The sequence below is a fragment of the Labrus mixtus genome, chromosome 12, assembly GCF_963584025.1.
Source record: "Labrus mixtus chromosome 12, fLabMix1.1, whole genome shotgun sequence".
NCBI classification, from domain to species: Eukaryota; Metazoa; Chordata; class Actinopteri; order Labriformes; family Labridae; genus Labrus; species Labrus mixtus.
Genome location: NC_083623.1, coordinates 11,542,529 through 11,562,852, shown reverse-complemented (window position 1 = coordinate 11,562,852; position 20,324 = coordinate 11,542,529). Strand labels below are relative to the sequence as shown.

The 20,324-nt window shown below is 42.5% G+C and overlaps 1 protein-coding gene across 1 annotated transcript in view; it reads right to left on the bottom strand.

The window, feature by feature from the left end:
- The window catches only part of syne1a (spectrin repeat containing, nuclear envelope 1a), a 125,223-nt gene that overhangs the window by 70,617 nt on the left and 34,282 nt on the right, over nucleotides 1–20,324 (bottom strand). The window contains exons 40-58 of the mRNA XM_061051988.1: nucleotides 19,694–19,873; nucleotides 19,450–19,603; nucleotides 18,140–18,298; nucleotides 17,313–17,495; nucleotides 17,119–17,220; nucleotides 16,294–16,497; nucleotides 16,004–16,211; nucleotides 14,876–14,988; nucleotides 14,547–14,752; nucleotides 14,281–14,442; nucleotides 13,903–14,182; nucleotides 13,549–13,721; nucleotides 12,046–12,355; nucleotides 11,775–11,939; nucleotides 9,775–10,134; nucleotides 8,113–8,249; nucleotides 4,069–4,246; nucleotides 1,662–1,844; nucleotides 949–1,092 (exon numbers count right to left, since the gene is read on the bottom strand). Coding sequence (XP_060907971.1) covers nucleotides 949–1,092; nucleotides 1,662–1,844; nucleotides 4,069–4,246; nucleotides 8,113–8,249; nucleotides 9,775–10,134; nucleotides 11,775–11,939; nucleotides 12,046–12,355; nucleotides 13,549–13,721; nucleotides 13,903–14,182; nucleotides 14,281–14,442; nucleotides 14,547–14,752; nucleotides 14,876–14,988; nucleotides 16,004–16,211; nucleotides 16,294–16,497; nucleotides 17,119–17,220; nucleotides 17,313–17,495; nucleotides 18,140–18,298; nucleotides 19,450–19,603; nucleotides 19,694–19,873 — 3,601 coding nt within the window. The remainder of the gene's footprint in view (nucleotides 1–948; nucleotides 1,093–1,661; nucleotides 1,845–4,068; nucleotides 4,247–8,112; nucleotides 8,250–9,774; nucleotides 10,135–11,774; nucleotides 11,940–12,045; nucleotides 12,356–13,548; nucleotides 13,722–13,902; nucleotides 14,183–14,280; nucleotides 14,443–14,546; nucleotides 14,753–14,875; nucleotides 14,989–16,003; nucleotides 16,212–16,293; nucleotides 16,498–17,118; nucleotides 17,221–17,312; nucleotides 17,496–18,139; nucleotides 18,299–19,449; nucleotides 19,604–19,693; nucleotides 19,874–20,324) is intronic.

Genomic DNA, 20,324 nt, shown 5'->3' with positions numbered 1-20,324 from the left:
CTTTTTTAATAGAAATTTGGTTTTTCAGATGGACATCACAGCACAGAAAGGAGACAAGAATGATGAAATTCTACAAAAGACGGGGGTCTTATATGTGAAAAGGTAAAGAGGATTTTGCCAACATAGGTGCAGACTCCAAAGCCTGTACTGTATTGTACTTGTGGTGCTTGGGGAAGAAATGTAATTGCTTGCAGGGCCAGACAAAAGGCAGTGAGGAGAAGTGCTACAGTAGGCGACTGAGTAAATACAAAAATAGCAACAACGATAAGGGCAGAGCTTTGAGATGGGCTTGATATTTTTTTTCCTTTCTCTTTTGTCAGTTTTATCTTTTAACGCTTTGTGCCTTTCTTTGTTTTTTTTTGTCTCAGCCAGACATGGAAGAGGCTGTTATCACATCCTGAAAAGAGCCTTTTAGCCACGCAGCGCTTCAGCTGTGACAGAAGGAGAATTAATTAGATTTCTGGACCATTCCTCTGACTATTGTGTCAAGTCGATGCTCTGTTTTGATCCAGCGGTGCTCGACAAATGTAATTAGGTCTTTCTCTTTTCCCAGCTGATTTGAGATTGCACTTTAGGGATGCATATCTGATGGAGAGCTACAACTATTTAGTGTCCTTGGAAAATCTACTTAATATTCAATTTATGGTGTAATGATGGTCTTTGCTTGAGTCAGTTACAGCAGCTAAAAGGCGCACTCTCAGTATGATATACTGCAATTTCAGTGTACAGTTTATGATCTTGAAGTACTGCAACTGTGTTGATTTATGAGGTCTGGCTAAAGAATAAGCTAAGGGAAAGATCCATGAATAGCCACAATAACGTAGGAATAAGATCCTTTAAAAAAAAGTTGTGATCTTTGAGGAAACAGAAACCTATTGATCAGAGAACTCAAGACAGAAGAGCCAGGTGCACCTGTGTAGAAAATAAAGACTGAGGGCTTCACAATACCTGCAGTTTGCTGAGCTCCTGTTTCTTGGCTGGTAGGTCATGTAGTCGAGCACTGCTCTCCTGAACTCTGACCTCTGTGCTGTTCAGCCAGTCCTGCAGAGGCTCAGCACTCGCCTCGAACTCCTTCATCTGGGACTGCAGATTCTGCAAATGAGACACTTGACTTGTCAAATGCAACTCTCGAGTTTCACAACATATCCTTGAGCCACTGGAGATTGCAGGGTCTTTCAATTTTTTAAATATGTGCCATGGAAATTGCTTCCTATAAATTGCACACACATCCTGTTTTATTTGTTTATGTTTTTGTCTGCCTGTTATCATTTACTCATTTACTTATGTTGGTGAGAAGACATTGATATTTGTACCATATTTCTATATGTGTCTGTATTTCTGGGATGCTGGGTAGGGGAGTTGGGTTGGGTGCATTTGCATTTACTGCCAAACCCCAGTTTATCAAATCAACTACACGTTGCAGTTCAAGAACAAAATCATCATTGATTCTACACAGGCGATAAAAGATGAATATCAAATCACGTTCAATATCTGTATATTGTATAATCTCAGAGGAAAAATACTGTTTTAATTTAAAAAATTTAAAAATCCACATAAAATCAGTTAACTCTTCATCAACCATCCCGCCCCTCTGCAGTCCAGATTTGCCTTTTCCGTGAGCAAAACAAGTAGCATCCAAACAAAAGAAAATATGAACCAACCTTGAGCGCATCCTCCTTCATCTGCAGGTTATTCATCAGGCTCTTCCAGTCCTCTCTGGCGTTTGCCACCTTGGCCTTGATTCCCTCAACTCTGTCTTTGGACACCACAGCCATCAGCAGCTCCCCACTGGCACCTACTGTACTCAGCCTGGCCTGGCCATGCTCCCTGTCACTCAAGAACTCCTGTGGGGATACACAGACGAAGACAAAGGAACTGTGACTATTTAACACTAAACACACGCACACACACACACATACACACACACACACACACAGGGAGGAGGGAGGGAGTGAAAGTGAAGGGAGGAAAAAAAGAAACGGACTGAATAACATTCTCCAACTTGTTTTTGTCTTTCACTTCGAATACAATGGCTAATTGGTAATTGTATATAGCTCTCCTCTCCATGGCTGACAGATTTTTTTGTGAGTCTGTGAATCTCACTTAACAACAGTAGTAATTAGACAGTCTAGAGTCTTTACTTATTCCATAAGCGTGGGCAGAAGGAAGCGTCTGACCCAGGGAGGCAATCACAGATAAGGAAAGTCATTGAGCCTGAAATGTGTGGGTTTTAACGTAGCTCCTCTATAGCCACCCGCAGAAAATGTAAGCACACACACACACACACCCCTCCCTCAGAACTGAGCCGGTGACAGTAGCGCAGCAGGGACCACTCCACCATCTGTGCAGTCAGCACATCACTTACACACACCACGGCTTCAGTCTCCTTAAACACACACACACCGATTGGTACAGTGGAGCCACACACAAGCATAGAAAGTCTGTCTGTGTTTATTCTCTCTGTCTGCTCTGTTCATTCACCGCCTTTCTCTTTTCCACACTTACTACCACTCTCCACGCTGCCAATGTAACTGTATACCACCAATTAAGCGTGACACAATGGATGCCCCTTCTGCCCCTCCCACTCTGGCCCTCCTGGAGGTCAGCCATGTGGAAACATTGTTCCACATTCCTCACCAAGTCAATAATAAATAAAACATGACCCGCCTCCTCTCTCCGGCTCAGCCATATTCTCTGTGACGTTCCCTCTCATCCTCAAAGCTGCACCAGCAACTTCTGAAGGGACACACACAAAAACTCAAGTGACATAATTCTGGAAAATGCTGTCTTCATTGTTTTTTGGCTACTCTGACCTTTCTCTTTATGCAACTGTTGATTAAATGATTTAGACTTCCTGTGCAGACTCCACGCTGAATAAGAACCTCAAACATTGGCATAAAATCAAGTTCTGTGCTTTATTAGTGTAGAATAATCGTCTTACTATTTAAGCTCAGCTCAGAGCAACAATTTCAATTCCTTGGTGGATATGTTAGTGGAGGTGGACGTGGTCAAGTGCCTGAGAGGTAATTAACCGTCTGGTGCGGAGATGTGGGCATGTCTACCTTAAACGCCAAGTACCCGACTCTTAGCCAGGGCCCTGGGGTGCTTTTAAGAGACTGTTACACCTGCCAGCCTCTCAGAGAGAAAAGACACAGAGATATTTTGAAGAGAATGTCACAGAGACCCCGCTGTGGAGCTTTCTCTCATCCCTCTTTTGGCCATGTGCCCACTTTTTTTGAGCTTTTCCAGGCCCATGGAGGGTCCACCAGAGGACACTCGACAGTGGGCATGTCAACACAGATATCCCCTCGAGCAGTCACCCATTGAAAGTGGATTGCTTCTTTAACTATTGCATCATTCCATTTTATGTAAGGCAATCATTTCTTAGCCTGAAAATGCATCCGAAGAAAATTGAAAGCAATCAGTAGCTGGTAATTAGCGACAATAGATTTAAAGTGTACCCGCAAAAAACACACACACAAAAAGACTTAAATGACAAGAAGATTGTTCATTTAATTCCTTGATTAACTGTTGTTTATTTACTACACTGTATTACACTCCCTCAACTCCACAATTAACCGCTACTTTCTCTGAAATCTTTGCAGCTTCACTGGAGCTAGTTAATAGCCTTAGCCTGCAGATATATTTTGGGTGGTAAGCCCTCCGACATGAAAGTGAGAATGAGTTTTATTATCTATCCTGCAATAAGAGCGAGTTATTAAAAATGTAGGTGTTTCTCAAAAGGGCTGGATTAAAGCATTACACAATGACAGTCAAGATATCAATTCTACTTCCTTCTATCGCTGATATCAAATAAAAAATGTGATTCAATCTGTATATTTGCTCTTCTCTGTCTGGTAGGTCTGTCCTGGGAGAAGTCCCCAGTTCACAGAAGGTGAGGAACTTGATATTTCCTGAAGCAATAAACTGAATCGTAATAATTGAAGGGCAGGCTGCACAATGGAGTGATAAAAACAGCAAGAACTGCAGGAGACAGCTGTCTAGGGTGTGTGTTCAAAACACAAGATGTCCACTGCACATTACAGCTCAATTAAAGGTATATCTTACCTGGATCCTCTGCAGAGCAGTTGAGGCCTCGGCGACATTTTGTGGCACATCAAAGCATTTGGCCGTGCTGATTTTGGCGTTGACCAACCACTGTTGGAAGTCTCTTAGGGCGGCACGAAACCTCTGCTCCAACAAGCGCTCCTTATTTTGACACTCCCTGGATGCACGCAGACTGAGACTGTGGGAAAGATAGACACATTGAGGACTGAGATAAGATGATCACTGGGTGAAATTAACCTTGAAAAAATAAACAAAGAAAGAATGGGGTAACAACCAACGAGAGTGTTGTGCTGTCTGCTGCCCATGTGCTCATCAAAAACTGTACATACTGTCCACACATTATGGAGGAGGAGGAGGAGGAGAAAGGGAAGCCTGAGAGAGGAGCAGGACTGGGAAAGGGCCAGGTGGAGAAATGGCAAAATGGGTGAAGTGGAAGCAATGAGCGTTGGGGCAAAGAGGGAGAGTGGGGGATGGGGGTGAGGGGCATTGCGTGGGTGGGGGGTTGAGAGGCAACATATGAGTGGGGCAAGAGTTCACAGGGGTGACAAGATGGAGAAAGCCAGGGGTGACAGATTGATGCTGTGAGAGAAAGGGACGGGAGGGAAGAATACGGCTACTTCAGGCATAGGGTTACAGCAAAGGGGAAGCTGTATAAAGGGATAAAGAGACATTTTAGAGGAACTTTTCACATAAAGAGTACATTTTATTCATACATTCTTAAAAAAAATAGCTGGAAAGATGAAGTACAGTAATGATTAATTGTACTGGCTGTGTGGAGCAAAGAAAAGGGTATATTTTATAAAAGTTTGATTTGATTTAAAATGTTGTTTTGGGCAAGTAAAAAACAAAATGAACCTACAAACAAACAGACAAACAGACTAAAGAAATCATTATAATCAATGAAAAGCAGAACAAACTCAAACTCAGAGTCAAACTCTTTGTTACTCAAATATACACATCTGAGAAAAGTAGTTGAAAGAAGTATGAACTTATAGTTAGTTATTATCAAGCCGATTTGTGTTTAGGCCATCTTTTTATTTGAGAAGTTTCATGTTTGGCGGATGAGGCTTAGCGGTAGTCGGCCATCTCTCAACCTGAAGATCGGGGGTTCGATCCCCGGTTCCTGCACGCACATGTCTGATGTGTCCTTGGGCAACACACTAAACCCCAAGTGGCTCCCGCTGCTTTGTCAGTGGTGTGTGGATGAAAGGGATTGGTCAATGCTGACGGACCCTCTACATAGCAAACTCTGCCATCAGTGTGTGAATGGGTACGTGTGAGCTGCGGTGTGAAAGCGCTTCGAGTAGTCAAAAGACTAGAAAAGCGCTATACAAGCTTAAGTCCATTTACATGTAGTTAGTTATATGATGCTAAAAGGTAAAATGTATAAAATACTATGATTGACAGCTCTGTTGACGAATGAGGCCCCTGCGCTGTGTGTGCACCAGATTAGCAGAGTAGAGCGGAAACGGTGCAAGGTAACGTAACAAACGCCAAGAGTCACTTAACTTCCGACACAGTTATCTTTGCCTTTCTATCAGTAAGTAGTATTCTGCATGTACATATAAGGATAGTAACTGCATTATGGTTAAAGTTAAAAAAAAACTTGTGGTAATATTTAAAAACAATGACCTGTCTCATGTGTGATGGGACATCAATTCCTGTCTCCTGTATAAATACTATCTAAGCCAACTTTGACAACCATTCTACATCTATTTGCCTTCCAGAGCGCTGTGAAGAGCAACATGCTGCCTGCTTTCGCACTGAATAAAATGTATAATACAGCTGTAATGTCTAAGGATACAGACTTTTATAAGGTCAAATAATTCTGGACACCACTGGTAAAATGAACTTCTTAAATTATTCAAGAAACAAGAAAAAAAAACCCTCATTTAAAATAGACATTTCTTAACATGCTTAACTCTAATTTGCATAAGGCTGAATTAATGCAGACGGAAAAAATGTCAGACAACAGAAGAAAAGGGTCACTGGGTCTCATAAATATCGGGCAGTGGGTGAAGGATAAAGCAAGGGGAGAGTGGACGAAGGAAAAGAAAGGATGACAGCAGGAAAACAAGGTGCGCAGCTGTTTAAGCAAGAGGTGATGTCCAGAGGGAGGCTTGGAAAAAAAATCATACACAATCTTTTATCAACACACGCAGACACAAACTGCCTGCACACAAATACCCTTGAGTTTTCAGTGATGCGATGAAGGCATAAAGGAGAAGCAAAGGGAGGATATAATGAGTGCGGAAGAGGCACTTTTCTTTCTGCTGTTACTGACTAAACCAGACATGTGCTATGCAAAGGAGAGATTTCATTTCCTCCTCCCTCTCCTCTCCTCTCCTCTCCTCCCTCTTCTCTCCTCGCTTTTCTTTCTGCAGCGCTAAATGCAGGACAGGTGCAAAGAGTACACAGGCCAAGTCGATTATAGACTGAAAGCGAAGTGACTGAGAACGGGTGCTGTTCTTTACAAATCAGCAGCCAAATCCATTTTCCCGCCAGAGCATCTCCAACAAGTTGACCTCACTCAGATAGTCTGCCAATAAATGTTAGTCACACTCACTGGCAATGTCTCAAAAGTGTCCGAGTTAATATTGCATCCATGGAAATTAGGAAGATGTGTGCACATTTTGTGGCTGTTCACGCTTGTGTTAGCGTGTGTTAAATATGTTTGGTTGAGTGCATGAATGTTCTTTTGAATGCACTGCTGTTCTTTGGAAAAGGCATTGCATGGTGTGTTCACAAACAAGTGCTCAATGAACACAAGCTAACTCAAAGAAGGCAATTAGAGCTAAGTGTAAAGACTAAGGCATGCAATGTATCAGCATGGAAAAAAGAGACTATCCAAATCGAGCTGATTTCCTTCTAATCACTCTCGACCTTGCATAACATAAAATAAAAGGAAGGGGCACAAGCACAAGAAACGAGCAGAGGTGAAGGGAAGGTAGTTAAATGTCGCGTAGCAACTGGTGGCTCTGCTGCTCTCTGTCATCTTTCACTTCCGTCTAGCTGAAGCACACACACATGCCCACATGCTTTGTGTGCAAGGATGGCCACACACACATAAAGCCACCTACCCTCTTACATAAATAAGCTTGTAAAACGGAGCCCTAATCCTTCCCGCTCACACATGTAAGAGGTGTTTGTGGGGAAATCTCTGCCCTCAATCTATTGCGGTTCTTGGATATATTTGCCGTGTTCTGCAGGGACTATAGCAGTGTGTAATATATTGGATTGTGTGCAATTTTTTTTTAGCAATTTATATGCAAAACATCTTTCCACAACACCTAAAACAGAGCTCTGCAGTGTTTGTTGAACTTCTCATCAAAATAAGGGATGTAAAAAAAATATATTGAAGTCCTGATACTGGCAAGTTCACTCACCGGTCACTAATTAATGACTCCTGACGGTGGCGCTTATGTCATGTATGAAGGTAACATGGACAAAAGCAATCAGCCAAAGAATAAATTGAGAGCGATATAAAAGAATTAGAAAAAGAAAGGGAAGACAAGAGGCTAACGTTGGAGAGCAGTGAAAAACGTTTAAAGGATAAAACAGGTGAAACTGACACCAAACTGCAGTGAATAACAACATGAATCCTGCACTTTCCTGTTTTTTGTGGCACCTTTTATTCCTCAGTTAATCAGATATCATGATCATTATATGATTGTCTTGCAATATATCAATTAATGCAGAATTGCTCTATTGTGAATTATTATCGTATTGCGAATCATATCGTACCTTATCTTGAGTTACCCTGCGATTCCCTCCAATCAGAATAACATTACATATAGATATTCAGAGTCTATATCGTGATACAGGAAATATATGCAAAAGTCATCACAATGATCTTACTTGCAGCCAAAGAAAAAGTGCAATTGTGCAAAGCAGATGTGCTCCAATGTTTCACAAAAAACATAATTGGGTAAGTCAACAAAAAATGTCAACTACTTTTGTTGCAATAGTTTTAAGCTATCATCCAGCTCTAAACCGGTTTCATTCCACACACACTTCTAACTCAAGCAGAAAGAGTCCTCTCACCTGTTGTGCTGTTTGATGAGCGCTGTGACCCGGTCGGATTGCGAGCCCAGGTCTCTGGAGTATCGCACCAGGTCGTTCAGTTGGCCTTTCAACTTCTCTGCCATTGGATCGGCACTCTGCAAGCCTTCCAGTATGTCCTAAACAACGCAACAACAAAAAAAAAACAACACACCAGCTGGCTCAGTGTGTGTGTGTGTTCGTGTGTGTGTGTGCGGTTGTGTCAAGAAAGACAAGCACCCAGCTGAATCTGTATGACACCCTTCAATAAGTGCACTCACATTCCTATTCACACCCTGGCTCGGTCCTCCTCACGCTTCTCACATTCATACGCACATACACGCTCTGACACATACTCACAGTGCTGCTCGTACAATAGCATTTCTGTTCTTGGCGGAGTGTGGCAGGAAGGAGCTGTGGATAACGTTTTCCCGCTCTCCTCAGCGTGCCTCACATTCTGCACTCACGCAGTCATGAAATCTTGTCCCATGAAATATGTACAAGCTCTCCCTCTCTCTGTGACTCTCACCCGCTCGCTCTCTTTCTGACGTATGACCAATAAACAACCCTCCCTCCCTCTCTGCTCTCCTGCACCCGTTGCTCCCCACTCACTCTTTTCCTTCCCTCCTCCTATCCTTCCACTACTTTCTCTTCCCTCGTCTCTCCCTCTTCTTCTCTTCCTCCTCCCACTCCTTGCGCTCGGTCTCTCTCACACGTTTTACCTCCCTCTCTCACTCTCTCTCACACTCTCTCCCAGTGGAATTCAGCTGTCAGCCCTCGCAGATGCAGGACTGGTTGGAAATGCACACAAATGAGTGCGTAACGAAAACAAGGCTGGATACAGGAAAAGGGCTGGAGGAGGAGGAGAGAGAGAAGCGGAGGAGGGGAAAAGACTCCTCCTATGATCTTTGACAGCCCCAAATTGAGGGAAACAGGAGAAAGGCATGGCCGTAGAAGCTGGGAGGGAGTTTGAGGGTGGACATGCTGTCTTGCTTTGACAATACAGAGAAATTGTCACAGTATAAACATCCTGTGGATGTTAGAAACAGAGCAGCAGGGGAGGTGAGGGGCGAGAGCATCTAAGAAACAACCCCTGCAGTTCAGACAGACATCACTATACAATTCAGTTTAAACATGTCAGAGTACAGAAAGGGTAAAGGGGACGGAACTGAAAGGAGGAATGTTTGGGCGGGAGAGATAGTGGAAAATAATGGCCAAAAAAATTAAAGGGGGAGGGGTATGGCGGACGGAAGGGAAGAGAAAAACAAGGGAAATTGATGGGATTGTAGCTGTCACTTGTTCATCATCCCAGTAAAGCTGATTTACAAACTAATCTTTTTTAAAGGATTAACAAATAGAATGGATAATTACTGACAGAGACAGCGTAGCTGAATGCAGACAATGTATGTCTGCACAGTCTGTGTTTGTGTGTGTGTGTGTGTGTGTGTGCGGGTATTTAACCATGCCAATCATTTTCTCTCAAATTAAAAAGTATAGTAAAAGCCTCACACATTTTTTACACATGACAGTTTGCCAACATAAATTTCAGCTAAATTGAAGAGTTTTTCATTATCTACCATTTTTGAATAAACCATCATGCATAGTTAAAAAAGGGAAAAATTAAGACATTATGCTGCCATTTATTTGAATCCCATGCTACTATACCTTTGCCAGCTGCCATCCATCCACTGCTTCCTCACCGTTGCTCCGCCCCTCAGCTTTAATCAGCTCCTGGCTCCACCCCTTCAGCCGTCCATCAAGCTCTTTCAACTCTTCCTCAAGACGGGCAGTGAGGCGGTCATACTCCTCCTCTGATGCAGCAGCAGAAGCTAGGGCCCCTTCCAGACCATCCCTGGCCCTCAGGGCGGCCCCCTCCCACTGCTCCAGAGCCTGCGACAGCGCCCCCAACTGACGGTCCATGGCTTCGCAGCCACCCGCTGCCGTGTGCTCTGCCGTGGACGCGGCACTCCGACGCACACGAGTCAAGCGCTCTCGGCCCTCCAGCAGTCGACTCTCAACACGCTCCTGAAAAGATGGAGGGGATAGAAAGACAACAAAGTTGCTACGGAAACTGTGGCTACGGAAACCGCATCTATGGATGCAGTGGATTCTATTTAAAGCTGCCAACATAGATGTCATTCTCCCGTTCCATCACCTTCTATTGCTTATCTTTGGGATTGTGTTAGAAACCTCAGTTATGCATAGATTACACTATTCTAAAGGAAAGATTAGCAACATGTATGATAATATTTCTGACATTTGTGACAGGTAGAAAACAGCAAATGGTACTCTAAGTCAGGCTCTTTGGTCTTGTCCAAAGATTGTCCATTTTTAGCTGGTGTTGTAAAATGTATGATATAAAGATTGAACCTGATGCACTGATGGCCTTGTTTGGTTGCTCCGAAGCGTCTCTTGCACAACCACTTACTTTGCAGCAGACCCTCGTGTTTGGTATGTTAGTGGCAAAGGACTGGAAGGCTACCAGCACTCCTGTTTTTGAAGATGGGTTTAGGGAACTAGTGTCTGGAATACATCTTGAAAGGCCCCCTAGCCACAGGGGTTTAAAAAAATGTGAAAATATTGTGGATTGTGTTTTTTCTGTATGATGAAACCTAAATATAATAATAATAAACCTCAGCACTGATATCTGTATGTATTTTCAATTTGTCACACCAGCGCTAACATTTCCATCGCCTTGTGCCTCCATTCTCATTCAGTGTGAAAATGTAGAACTCGGAAATCAGGGGTTGTGAAACGTGAACACTTGAGGGGGGGGATTGGATATCAGTCAGCAGATAGAAGGGATTTAGAAAGACATTCAATCATTTTGGGGAGTGAGAAGAAATAAATGAACATTAACCTTGAGTTGATGAATATAGGACATATAAAAACATTTGATCCAGCTTGTGTAAACATCAAATATTTTTCCTCTGAAATGCTTCACACCATGGCTCTACAAACACACATTTTTAATGTGATAATTAGGACCCATGTGTGAAATCAGTATGCAAATCAATATCTGCACACATATTTATCTCTCCCCTGTACCTGCAGGGTTATTATTGAACAGGCAAAGCTTAAGTTTTAATTCCACTGCTGCTCTTTTTAACCTTTTTATTTGTGAGGTGATAGACCTATTTATTGGCAGTAAAATGTGCCAGGGAAACAGAGAGATATCTGGCTGTGTTGTGAGAACCAATTCCAATTCCCTACATAGCTTACCCTACTTCATGGCAGGAGACCATTAAGATTAGATAAGTTGAGATAATTCCGCTACCTTAGCAACAGAAAATACATGTAAAGCATCTGAACATCCCAGCGGTATACCTACGACTTACAATGTTTAAATGGAGACACATGGGATTCAAACTATATTAAGTCACAATAAATGTTAAATATGTTTGCTTTGACTGTAATACAAAAGTAAAAACATAAATCCACACATACAGCTTGTCCGCTTAACAGGACAATAGGCCTGTCACCTGTCATATGTGCTACACTATTATCTGTCAATGAATGGACCAAGAGCTTATCAGGATCTTTTTTTGTCTGACTTGTTAAATCGTCAAATCCTGGACAAAAGTGTATTCAAAAAGTACAAAAGAAGTGTCAGCCTTCATCAACAAGCAACAGTATTTTATTTATATGTTGACACCCTGCCTTACCCTCACTTCTGACAGTTTCTTTTTAATCGAGGCAGAGTCTCCCGATGAATCAGACCAGTGCTGTAGCTCTTCTCCGGCAGTCATCAGCCAATCAGTGAGTTCCCTGACAGCCTCCAGGTAATTTTGATGCTCCAACACCACAGCCTGTGCAAGACGTACTCTCTCCTGAAGACAAGCAGTCAGAATTGACAATCAAACAGCAAAAAAAATTATGTGGTCACTCACAATATTATTATTTTTTACTCACAAATAAGATAAATAAGTATTGTACCTCTACCAAGGTTGTGAGGTCATCAAACTGTGCCTGCAGCTGGGTACGGGCACCATGGTTAAAGCCAGCGTCACCTGTCTTTTTGAACAGTTCTCTAGCTTTTTCTTCTAGACTGGACAGTGCCACCTGGTGGTCCTCCAAGTCAGCTAGCAGGGTTCTGAGTCTCTCTAGCTGGGAGGCCTTTTCTCTGGGCCCTGGCTGAGGGGTGAGAGGGGCGCACACCTCCCGCTCCACAACCTCCATCCAACACTGCAGCTGCGCAGCACTCTCAAGGTATCCACCCCACTGAGACACAGTCCACTCCAAGCGACTGAAATAAGAGAGTTACACATCATGAAAAAACAGGAGAAAACTCTGAAATAACAAAAAACATCATTTAGAGATAGGTAGAACACAAAAGAAACAGTTTTTTTATTTTTTTTTGATGTGGTAAAAGCACAAATCATTTTTAGATGTTTCAAAATGTGTTAAATGTAGGTAAAAAAAGTAAGCAATGATTTCCATGTTCTTCATAGTCCAACAGGTACTGACATCATTGATACTGATTGGCAGATAATCTGGTTTCTTTTAACTCTGAAATCTTGAAGCATAAAAAGCTACTGATACAAATCTGAACACAAAAACATTGGTATAACTTCTGTAATTCTAATAGATTAGTAGAGTTTATATTTCATACCCATGACATGTCTAAGTGATATACTGTGGTTGACTGTAATACTGGCTTAGTGCCTTTACCCCCTTTATCTGGAGGTTCAAGCACACACAGTACAGATACACACCCATCATTTTCCCTGCCATCTGTTACCCCTGCATGTACAAATAACGCCAAAATCTGCTAACACACAGAGACACAAGAGAAAACATAGACACACACAAACACACACGTAAAAACCTCTATTTCACCTGCTACCCCTCGCCTACTGTTCTCCCATTGCCTTAATACGCAAACACACCCCATGTGTGACTCGCTGTTTGCCATCCACCACTTAGTCCCTGATGAGATCAATTTTTTTTTGTAGGAGGGGCCATAATTGCTCGATTATACACACACACACACACACACACACACACAAACTGATGCAGGTGCATAATGTCTCACACACACACACACACACACACACACACACAGAGACAAAAATCAGATTCATCAATCAGAGTTACCAAATGGAAATAAATACGTCTAATTATGTATTTAACCCAATGGTAATTAATAGCATTGAGACATGACTCTGTCATGATGAGAATAACCTGAGCCCGGGAGGGACCATTTTTTGGCACACGGGTAAATTGCCTTTTAATCCTCCAGCAGTTAATTTTTTATATGGTACATTCAAAAGCAAAAAATTAAGATGCACTGAATGAGATTTGTTTAACAGCTGCTTTCACTTTCAGTAAAAGAAGTTCTACAATCAAACAAATTAAACTAGCTGCTTAAAGGCAGGACCTCGTCTTCATTGAATAATCAGTTTATATTCCAGGTAAGGTGAAGCGGCAACAGTTTACCTGTGGCAGCTCATGGCAGTCACAAGCAGCGTTGCCCAAGCATCCTCCACTTCCTGCAGCTGAGAGCGCACCACCTCCTGTCCAGTGGCGCCATAGCTTCGCAGGGCCAACTCACCCTTACCCATCGCCATATTCAGCTTGACCTCCCCCTCCCCCTTCAAAAGCAGGATGTCCTGTCCAAACAGAGCGAGGTCAGAGTGAACTGGATTTAGACATCAAGAATTCAGATGCAGAAATGTTCAAACTAACAGCTCCCCCTTGTGTTCATTAGAAGAATTCTGAAATGTAACATTTAACTAATATTTCAAGGGAAATTACAGGTATGTGTAGTCTATTTGCAAAACCCCACCTCACCTGCACAGTCTCCAGCCTCTGCTCTAGCTGCTCTTTGGTTCCCATGGTGCTGTCTACTGTACCCAGCCTCTCTTGGATCTCCTCCAGCCAGGCCCAGACCCCTTGGAGGGTCTCTCCAAAGGCCTGGCTCTCTTGGCAGCCTCGCAGTCTCTCCCTGGCGGCCTTCAGCAGAGCCTGGTGCTCCATCTGGAGCTGGCCTGTCACTCTGACCTCTCCTCCTGACCCCCGGCCTGCTTCAGATAGAGACTGGGCCTCCTGGCAGAGATGCTCAATGGAGTCCCTTGCATGAGACAATCAAATATGTTATTGTTAAGAACATTTAACAGCCCATACTGCGGTTTCTATAACATATGTCCTCACACGCCCACATACACATACCTTCTTTCAAGCAGTTCCTTATGGAGGTTTTCCATCCTCTCCAGCTCTTCTGTGATGTCCATGACTCCCTGCTGGCTCTCTGCCCCTAAAACAGGCTCGCTCTTGAGGCTGACATCCATCTGCTTCAGCCAGTTTCTAATACCATCAGCGGAGCCATTAAAACTTGGGAGAAGACAGAAGCGGGAGCGGAGGAGAGGAATTTTACCTTTCTGTCCAAATTCCTTTGCACACATAAAATACACAACAAGGGTGATAACTGTACATACTTTCTCAGAAGTTCGATGCTCTCATGCAAGTCTTGTTGGTTCTGAGAGCAACTGTCCATGTAGTTCTTCCACTCTCTCTTACAGGACGAAAGATGCTCTTGGACCTGTGCCGCTCCAGCTTTAGACAGGTGGACCAGAAGCCTCTCAGCTTCCTCACAAACCCGAGACAGACGCTCATCACCCTCGGACATCTGCTCGACTGACACCTGTGGGTCGAGAACGAGCAGCATGTTGTGAAAAAACAACATTGGAAAACCATTTTTACATTTCCACTTTACCACAATGTTTGCACCACGACAAAAAAGGTATTAAATTATGACTAATATTACCTTTAGCCTGTGAAACTTAGCCCCAAGGATGGAAACATCTCCAGATTGATTAGAACAATCTTTAAGCTCCAACTTCTGATCTGCAAGCCAGGAGTGGAAGTCTTGGACGAGCTCTGTTCAGAGGGACAGAGAGTACAGGCTATAAGGAAAAACTATAAGCAAAGAAAAACTGTTGTGTGATAAAAGTAAGCAAGGCAAAAAAGGTTTAAAGTGAAGAAGCCTGAAGGAGGAGGGAGAGAGGAGGTGATGTGTTGAGCCAGATGGGGAGTGTGGGCGTGTCCATGCTGTGCAACGCTGGGTTGCCTTGCCAACTAGCCCAAAATGACTCCCTGGAGAGCAGATGTGACGAGAGCAGCATTACTCTCTGAGGCACAGGTGTGTGCCTGAGGATGAGAGCGCGCCAGTGTACCAGACAGTGTGTGTCAATGGAGTGTGAGTTGTAGTGGGCGGCTTGAGCGTTCTCTGGGGAACATATAGGATAATCAGCAGTAAATCTGTTGTAACACTAACACGAACAAATGACATTGCATCCTGTAGTTGTGCCATGTTTGAATTGGTGATCATGAGAGTTTAAGTGATATTAAAATGCTTTTTTCTCCTTATATGGAAATCAGAAAGTCACTTTATAAGTTATTGTTACAGAACCATAAAGAAAGAACTAAGACATAAATAAACAAGGTGTGATGGACTTAATCTCAACAAAATGCTAAATTGAAGCTGGGGTAGGCAACTTTGGATAAACCAGCCATATTAAAGCTTTTAGCTAATTTATTTGGGTATGAATCACACTGAAATTAATATGGGTGCTTCTATGTGATCTACTAAGGCACATAAGACCGTCAATGCCTTATTTGCGGTGCAGGGCAGGTTCTCTAGAGAGCTTCGTATAGAATCGTATTTTCATCCCTAACATGATTTAACTAAATTTAACCGCCACTTTTTGCAACTCGCCTGTCTGCTTTAGCTTGGGAAAGAATGTGCTTGTGTTCATTAATTGCCAAGGTAGACTGCAGACAGGTTGAGAGAGATGCAGGTCAGCTTAAAACAGGACTGGAACTCGACATTTACAACAAATGCTTCTAAAATAAATTCTTCGCTCTAGTTTTAAGTCATATTCACATCCCATACCGTTGAAGTGGAGCTGTAACCCATCCTGCAGGTTACCCCTTGTCTTGGCACAGCGCTGCGCAACAGCCTCTGTTCGCTTTGCAATGGTGGTGAGCTCAGAGCTGAGGCATGACAACTCCTGAGAGGGATGAGACCTGCACAGAGCACTCAAGGCATCTCGAGCCGAGTCCATGTCTGCCCTCTGTTGCTGCACAACACCCTGCAGGTCCTGAAAAGGGAGTGTGTAACCTGTTAAAGTATCCTTTTTCAACGTGATATGTTTAGTTATTGAGTGGATTGCGTTGTTGTACCTTAACAGTGCCAATGTCTTCAGGAGAAGTAGCCTCAGTGAGGTCTGATAAGGAGCCCTCAACTGCCTTCAGCCGCTCGGCCATCTGGGACATGAGGTCCTCCAGTCGCTGCTTCTGGAAACTGAAGTAGGTCAGAGTGTGTTTGGCCTGGTTGTACACTTCCTGCGCATGGGCCATTTTCTTTTTGAGGTCTGATTCTAGGACCTGTATAAAAAAAGAAATTAGAGACATTTTACAAACTCCTATTTAAACAATGTATTAACAATGTGCTTTTATGTGCTTTTTATATTAAGAATTTTTTTATTTTTTTTGTAGCATCTGAAGTACATTACATATAAGTCCAACATGTTTAAAGCTCCTATGAGGAATTGTTAGCTGTTTAAGATCTGAAAATGAAACTGATGTCTCTTTATGACCTACAAAAGCAAACAAGACGCTAAGCATAATGATTGACTATTTGTAAATAGTTATTTTTAATGCCTGAAACCACTGCCACTGGGTATGTGTCAAGTGAAGTTATGAACTACATGCCGCTGAAGCAGCCTTTGTTCACATCTTCCATAGCAGAGATTATCCATGAGCGATAAATATCAAAAATTTGTGTGAGTAAAAGTTCCTCACAGGAGCTTTAATGGTAAATATTTCAGATTGAGAGGTTTGCTCTAACCATACAAAGTAATATGGCTACACAAAGTACCCTAACATGATGTTATAAAAATAAGTTATTTATTACACAGAGTGATTACTATCCAGTTGCATTAAATCAGATCTTTGGTGGTACATTTTTCTTTGCTCTTAACAACAACATGTCTCTTCCCCCCTCACCTGCATTTGTAACGGGGTTTCCTGCAGCTTTGCTCGCTCCTTCAGCTCCGTCACTCTCTCCTGCAGGGCATCGAGCGTCTGCTCTCTCTTCTCGACCTCAGCCTGCAGATTGAAGTGCAGGGCATTTCAATTAAATCACAGCTGCTGTGAAGTCAGTGTTACGACACCACCATCGTTATTCAAACACTCCTGACCTGAAAGGTGTCAAGATGGGCCTCTGCGTTTTCTTTATCGCTGAGATTGGTGACACTGTCGGTGAGATCAGCGATGGAGTTGGCGCTCCATTGGTTGATGTCCTGCTCCATGGACCTGAGGTCGTCCCAAAGGCTTACGCAGTATCCCAGCCTCTCTGTGTTTGTCTGTATCCTCTCTGAGACCTACGGGAAGAGAGACCAGTGGTCTATATGAATACCGAAAACATCTCAATCAACAGGAGAGGTATGATCCCCCCCCCCCACCCCCCCTTTGGGTTTACTTTTCTCTCTCCCTCTCTCAGTAACAAGGGACAGTATGCTTTACCAGAAGATGGAAGGAAAGCAGGACTTAATTGGTTTGACAGATGTGGGGATGAGAAGTGAGAGAGAGAGAGAGCGAGACAGGGAGGCAGATAACGTGTCTAGACTTGTTTATATTTCTGTCTCATTTGTGACAGCTGAGCAGCCAACTAAATCCCGTAAGAGGAGAAAATAGAAAAAAGGGAAAACAGACAGAAATAAATATCATTAAAAAAAGGAACAGCATTAGTGCCTGGTAGAGCTGAACAGTGGATCTCATAATTGATTTCTGAAAGTAAACAACATCAAAAACTGTGTTATTTTCTTCAAAGGGGTTTCCTAGTACAGATCTAGACCTGAGGTGAATTTGTGGGATTAGGACAATTCATTAATGCCGTGAAAAAGGTATTATTTTAACCCGCTCATCAGGTAGTGTTTCTATACTAATGTTATATATTCCTCTGATAAAGTATTTTATTTTAGCTGTCAAAGCAAATGCGCAGCATATGTTATTGTGTACCACTCACCTCCAGCCACTGGTCTCTTAATGTCTCTGTGTCTCTCTGGATGAAGCTCGTATCCGAGTGGGGAACCTTCTCCAGCTCTCTTTGCAGGTCCTCCACTGTGCTGATGAGCTGGTCCATGTCTTCCTGTTTTTCTATCAGTTCAGACTGCACTGTTTCATGCTACAGGGACAGAGAACATGCAGACGATATGACAACAGACCACCACTAGAGGGAGATCGACTGTACACACTTGAATTAGAGGGGCCGTTAGAATGCAATTCTATTTCTGAGATTTCAGTGAACTGACTGAAAAGCAAAATAAATCCTAGTGATTAAACACAAATAAAAATAAAAGCAGAATCAAAGTTTTGAGCTCTGCAAGATGCACCTATAAATACCTGCTTCACATTTTGATTTCGACTTGAAAGGATCATTTTCAGTTTTTGTTTTCAGAGAGATGTTTTGTCATACTGTGGACCAAGTGGGTAAAATATGGAAAGCAGCTACAGACAGATTTTGTTGAGTTGACCAACCATGGATCCTGTGATGCCGTCTTGTCTTAGCAAACCTTATTAAATTTGACTTTTTCTCTTCTGGAGTCTCTCCTTGATGTGTTATTAATATCTCCTATGTATTCTCTTTATCTACATCGAATCTACCTAGTTCTAATCACCTTTAAAGAAAAGAGGACGACAAAGCTGTCATTGTTTCAGAGCTCAGTTATATCAACTGCTATCCAACAACAAAAATAAAGAATGAAAAACAATATGATTCCTAATGATGTTAAGATCCTGCATCTTGATTTGATGACAGAAGATTTATTGCAAGCATTTCTGATGCCAAACAAGTTACAAACCTGGGACTCCAAACCTCAGAGAATGGTTGGAAATAGTTTAATAAATCTCTGTAATGGAAAAGATGATTTTCTCTCTATGACTTAAAGGAGCAACTTCTGCCAAGACGTGGGAGAAATGGACCGACTTTGATATAGAAGAAGAGGATGATACCTTCTTGTCACTCTTAGGACAACTGATTAATTTGACATGATATATGAGGATTATTTTACAAACTAAGGTGCCCCCACACATGTTTTTTTGTCTCCATATAAATTGGATTTTTTTCCCTAAATATTAGTAAAAAAATGCTGTGTAAAAAAGTTCATAAAGTAAAGTAATCATTGGTTTTTCTGTTCCAACAGACTTGATCATTTAGCTTCTTGGACTTTGACAGAGATGTTTCATAGCTATAATTTAATGTTCATAATATGCTTGCCTTAAAAAAGAAATGGAGGAGTAAATAAAAGTGTTCTAGGAAAAACATGAAGTACTGACTCGTATGAAAGTCCTCTTGGCTTCCTGGGCATCATGGTTGTGGTCGGGGAGATTGTGTGCAACAGCCTGAGCAGTCTCAACAACGGTGGTGAGGATTGACTTCAGGTGGTGGAAGTGGCGGAGAAGATCTACCAGAACTCCACTTTGTTCCTGACTGAAGGGGGAAAACACGAGGAATAAAAACACAAAGCAGGAATTGAACAAAAAGAGAGTTAAATCCCTCTCTGTCAGCCTTACTCCTTACCCGTTGGTGATCAGAGTCCTGACGTTCTCCCAGGCTGTCTTCACAATTGCTACCTCCCTGAGAGCCTCCCCTGCCAGCTCGCTGTCTCTCTGGGCCAGCTGGCCTCCCTTCTCCTCTAACCACCGCTGGGAGTGCTGCAGGGACTGGAGCTCATCCTCTAGCTGAATAAAGAAACGCAGCCTGGGAGAAATGGATGCAGAAGGAAACAATGAGGATTACTAGCCCGATTCCAATACAATATATCTAGAATTTTGAATCTACAGTTTACAGTTAGGCACAATGACAGAGACACGCATATTCAACAAAATACAGTATTCAAAGAGAAACACATCTGGTAAAGTAGAGACAAAGATTTTCTATGGGAGTGTTCCTCACCAAGTTATTATCAAACTGGCTGAAATAGCTCAACCTTTGTCACACAATAACAATGGCCTTGACGTCCTTCATATTAGTAAAATATGAAAGACGTAAAATTAAATCAGTGAAGTACAGAACATGTACATGTAAGAACAGAAAATTAGTGTTTGTTAGCCTAAAAAATGGTCATATTGTCCGAGAGCCTTAGCTAGGGGGTTATACGATATTGCTTAAAATGATGTCAATATTGCGAAGATGCTGGAATTGCAAGGTG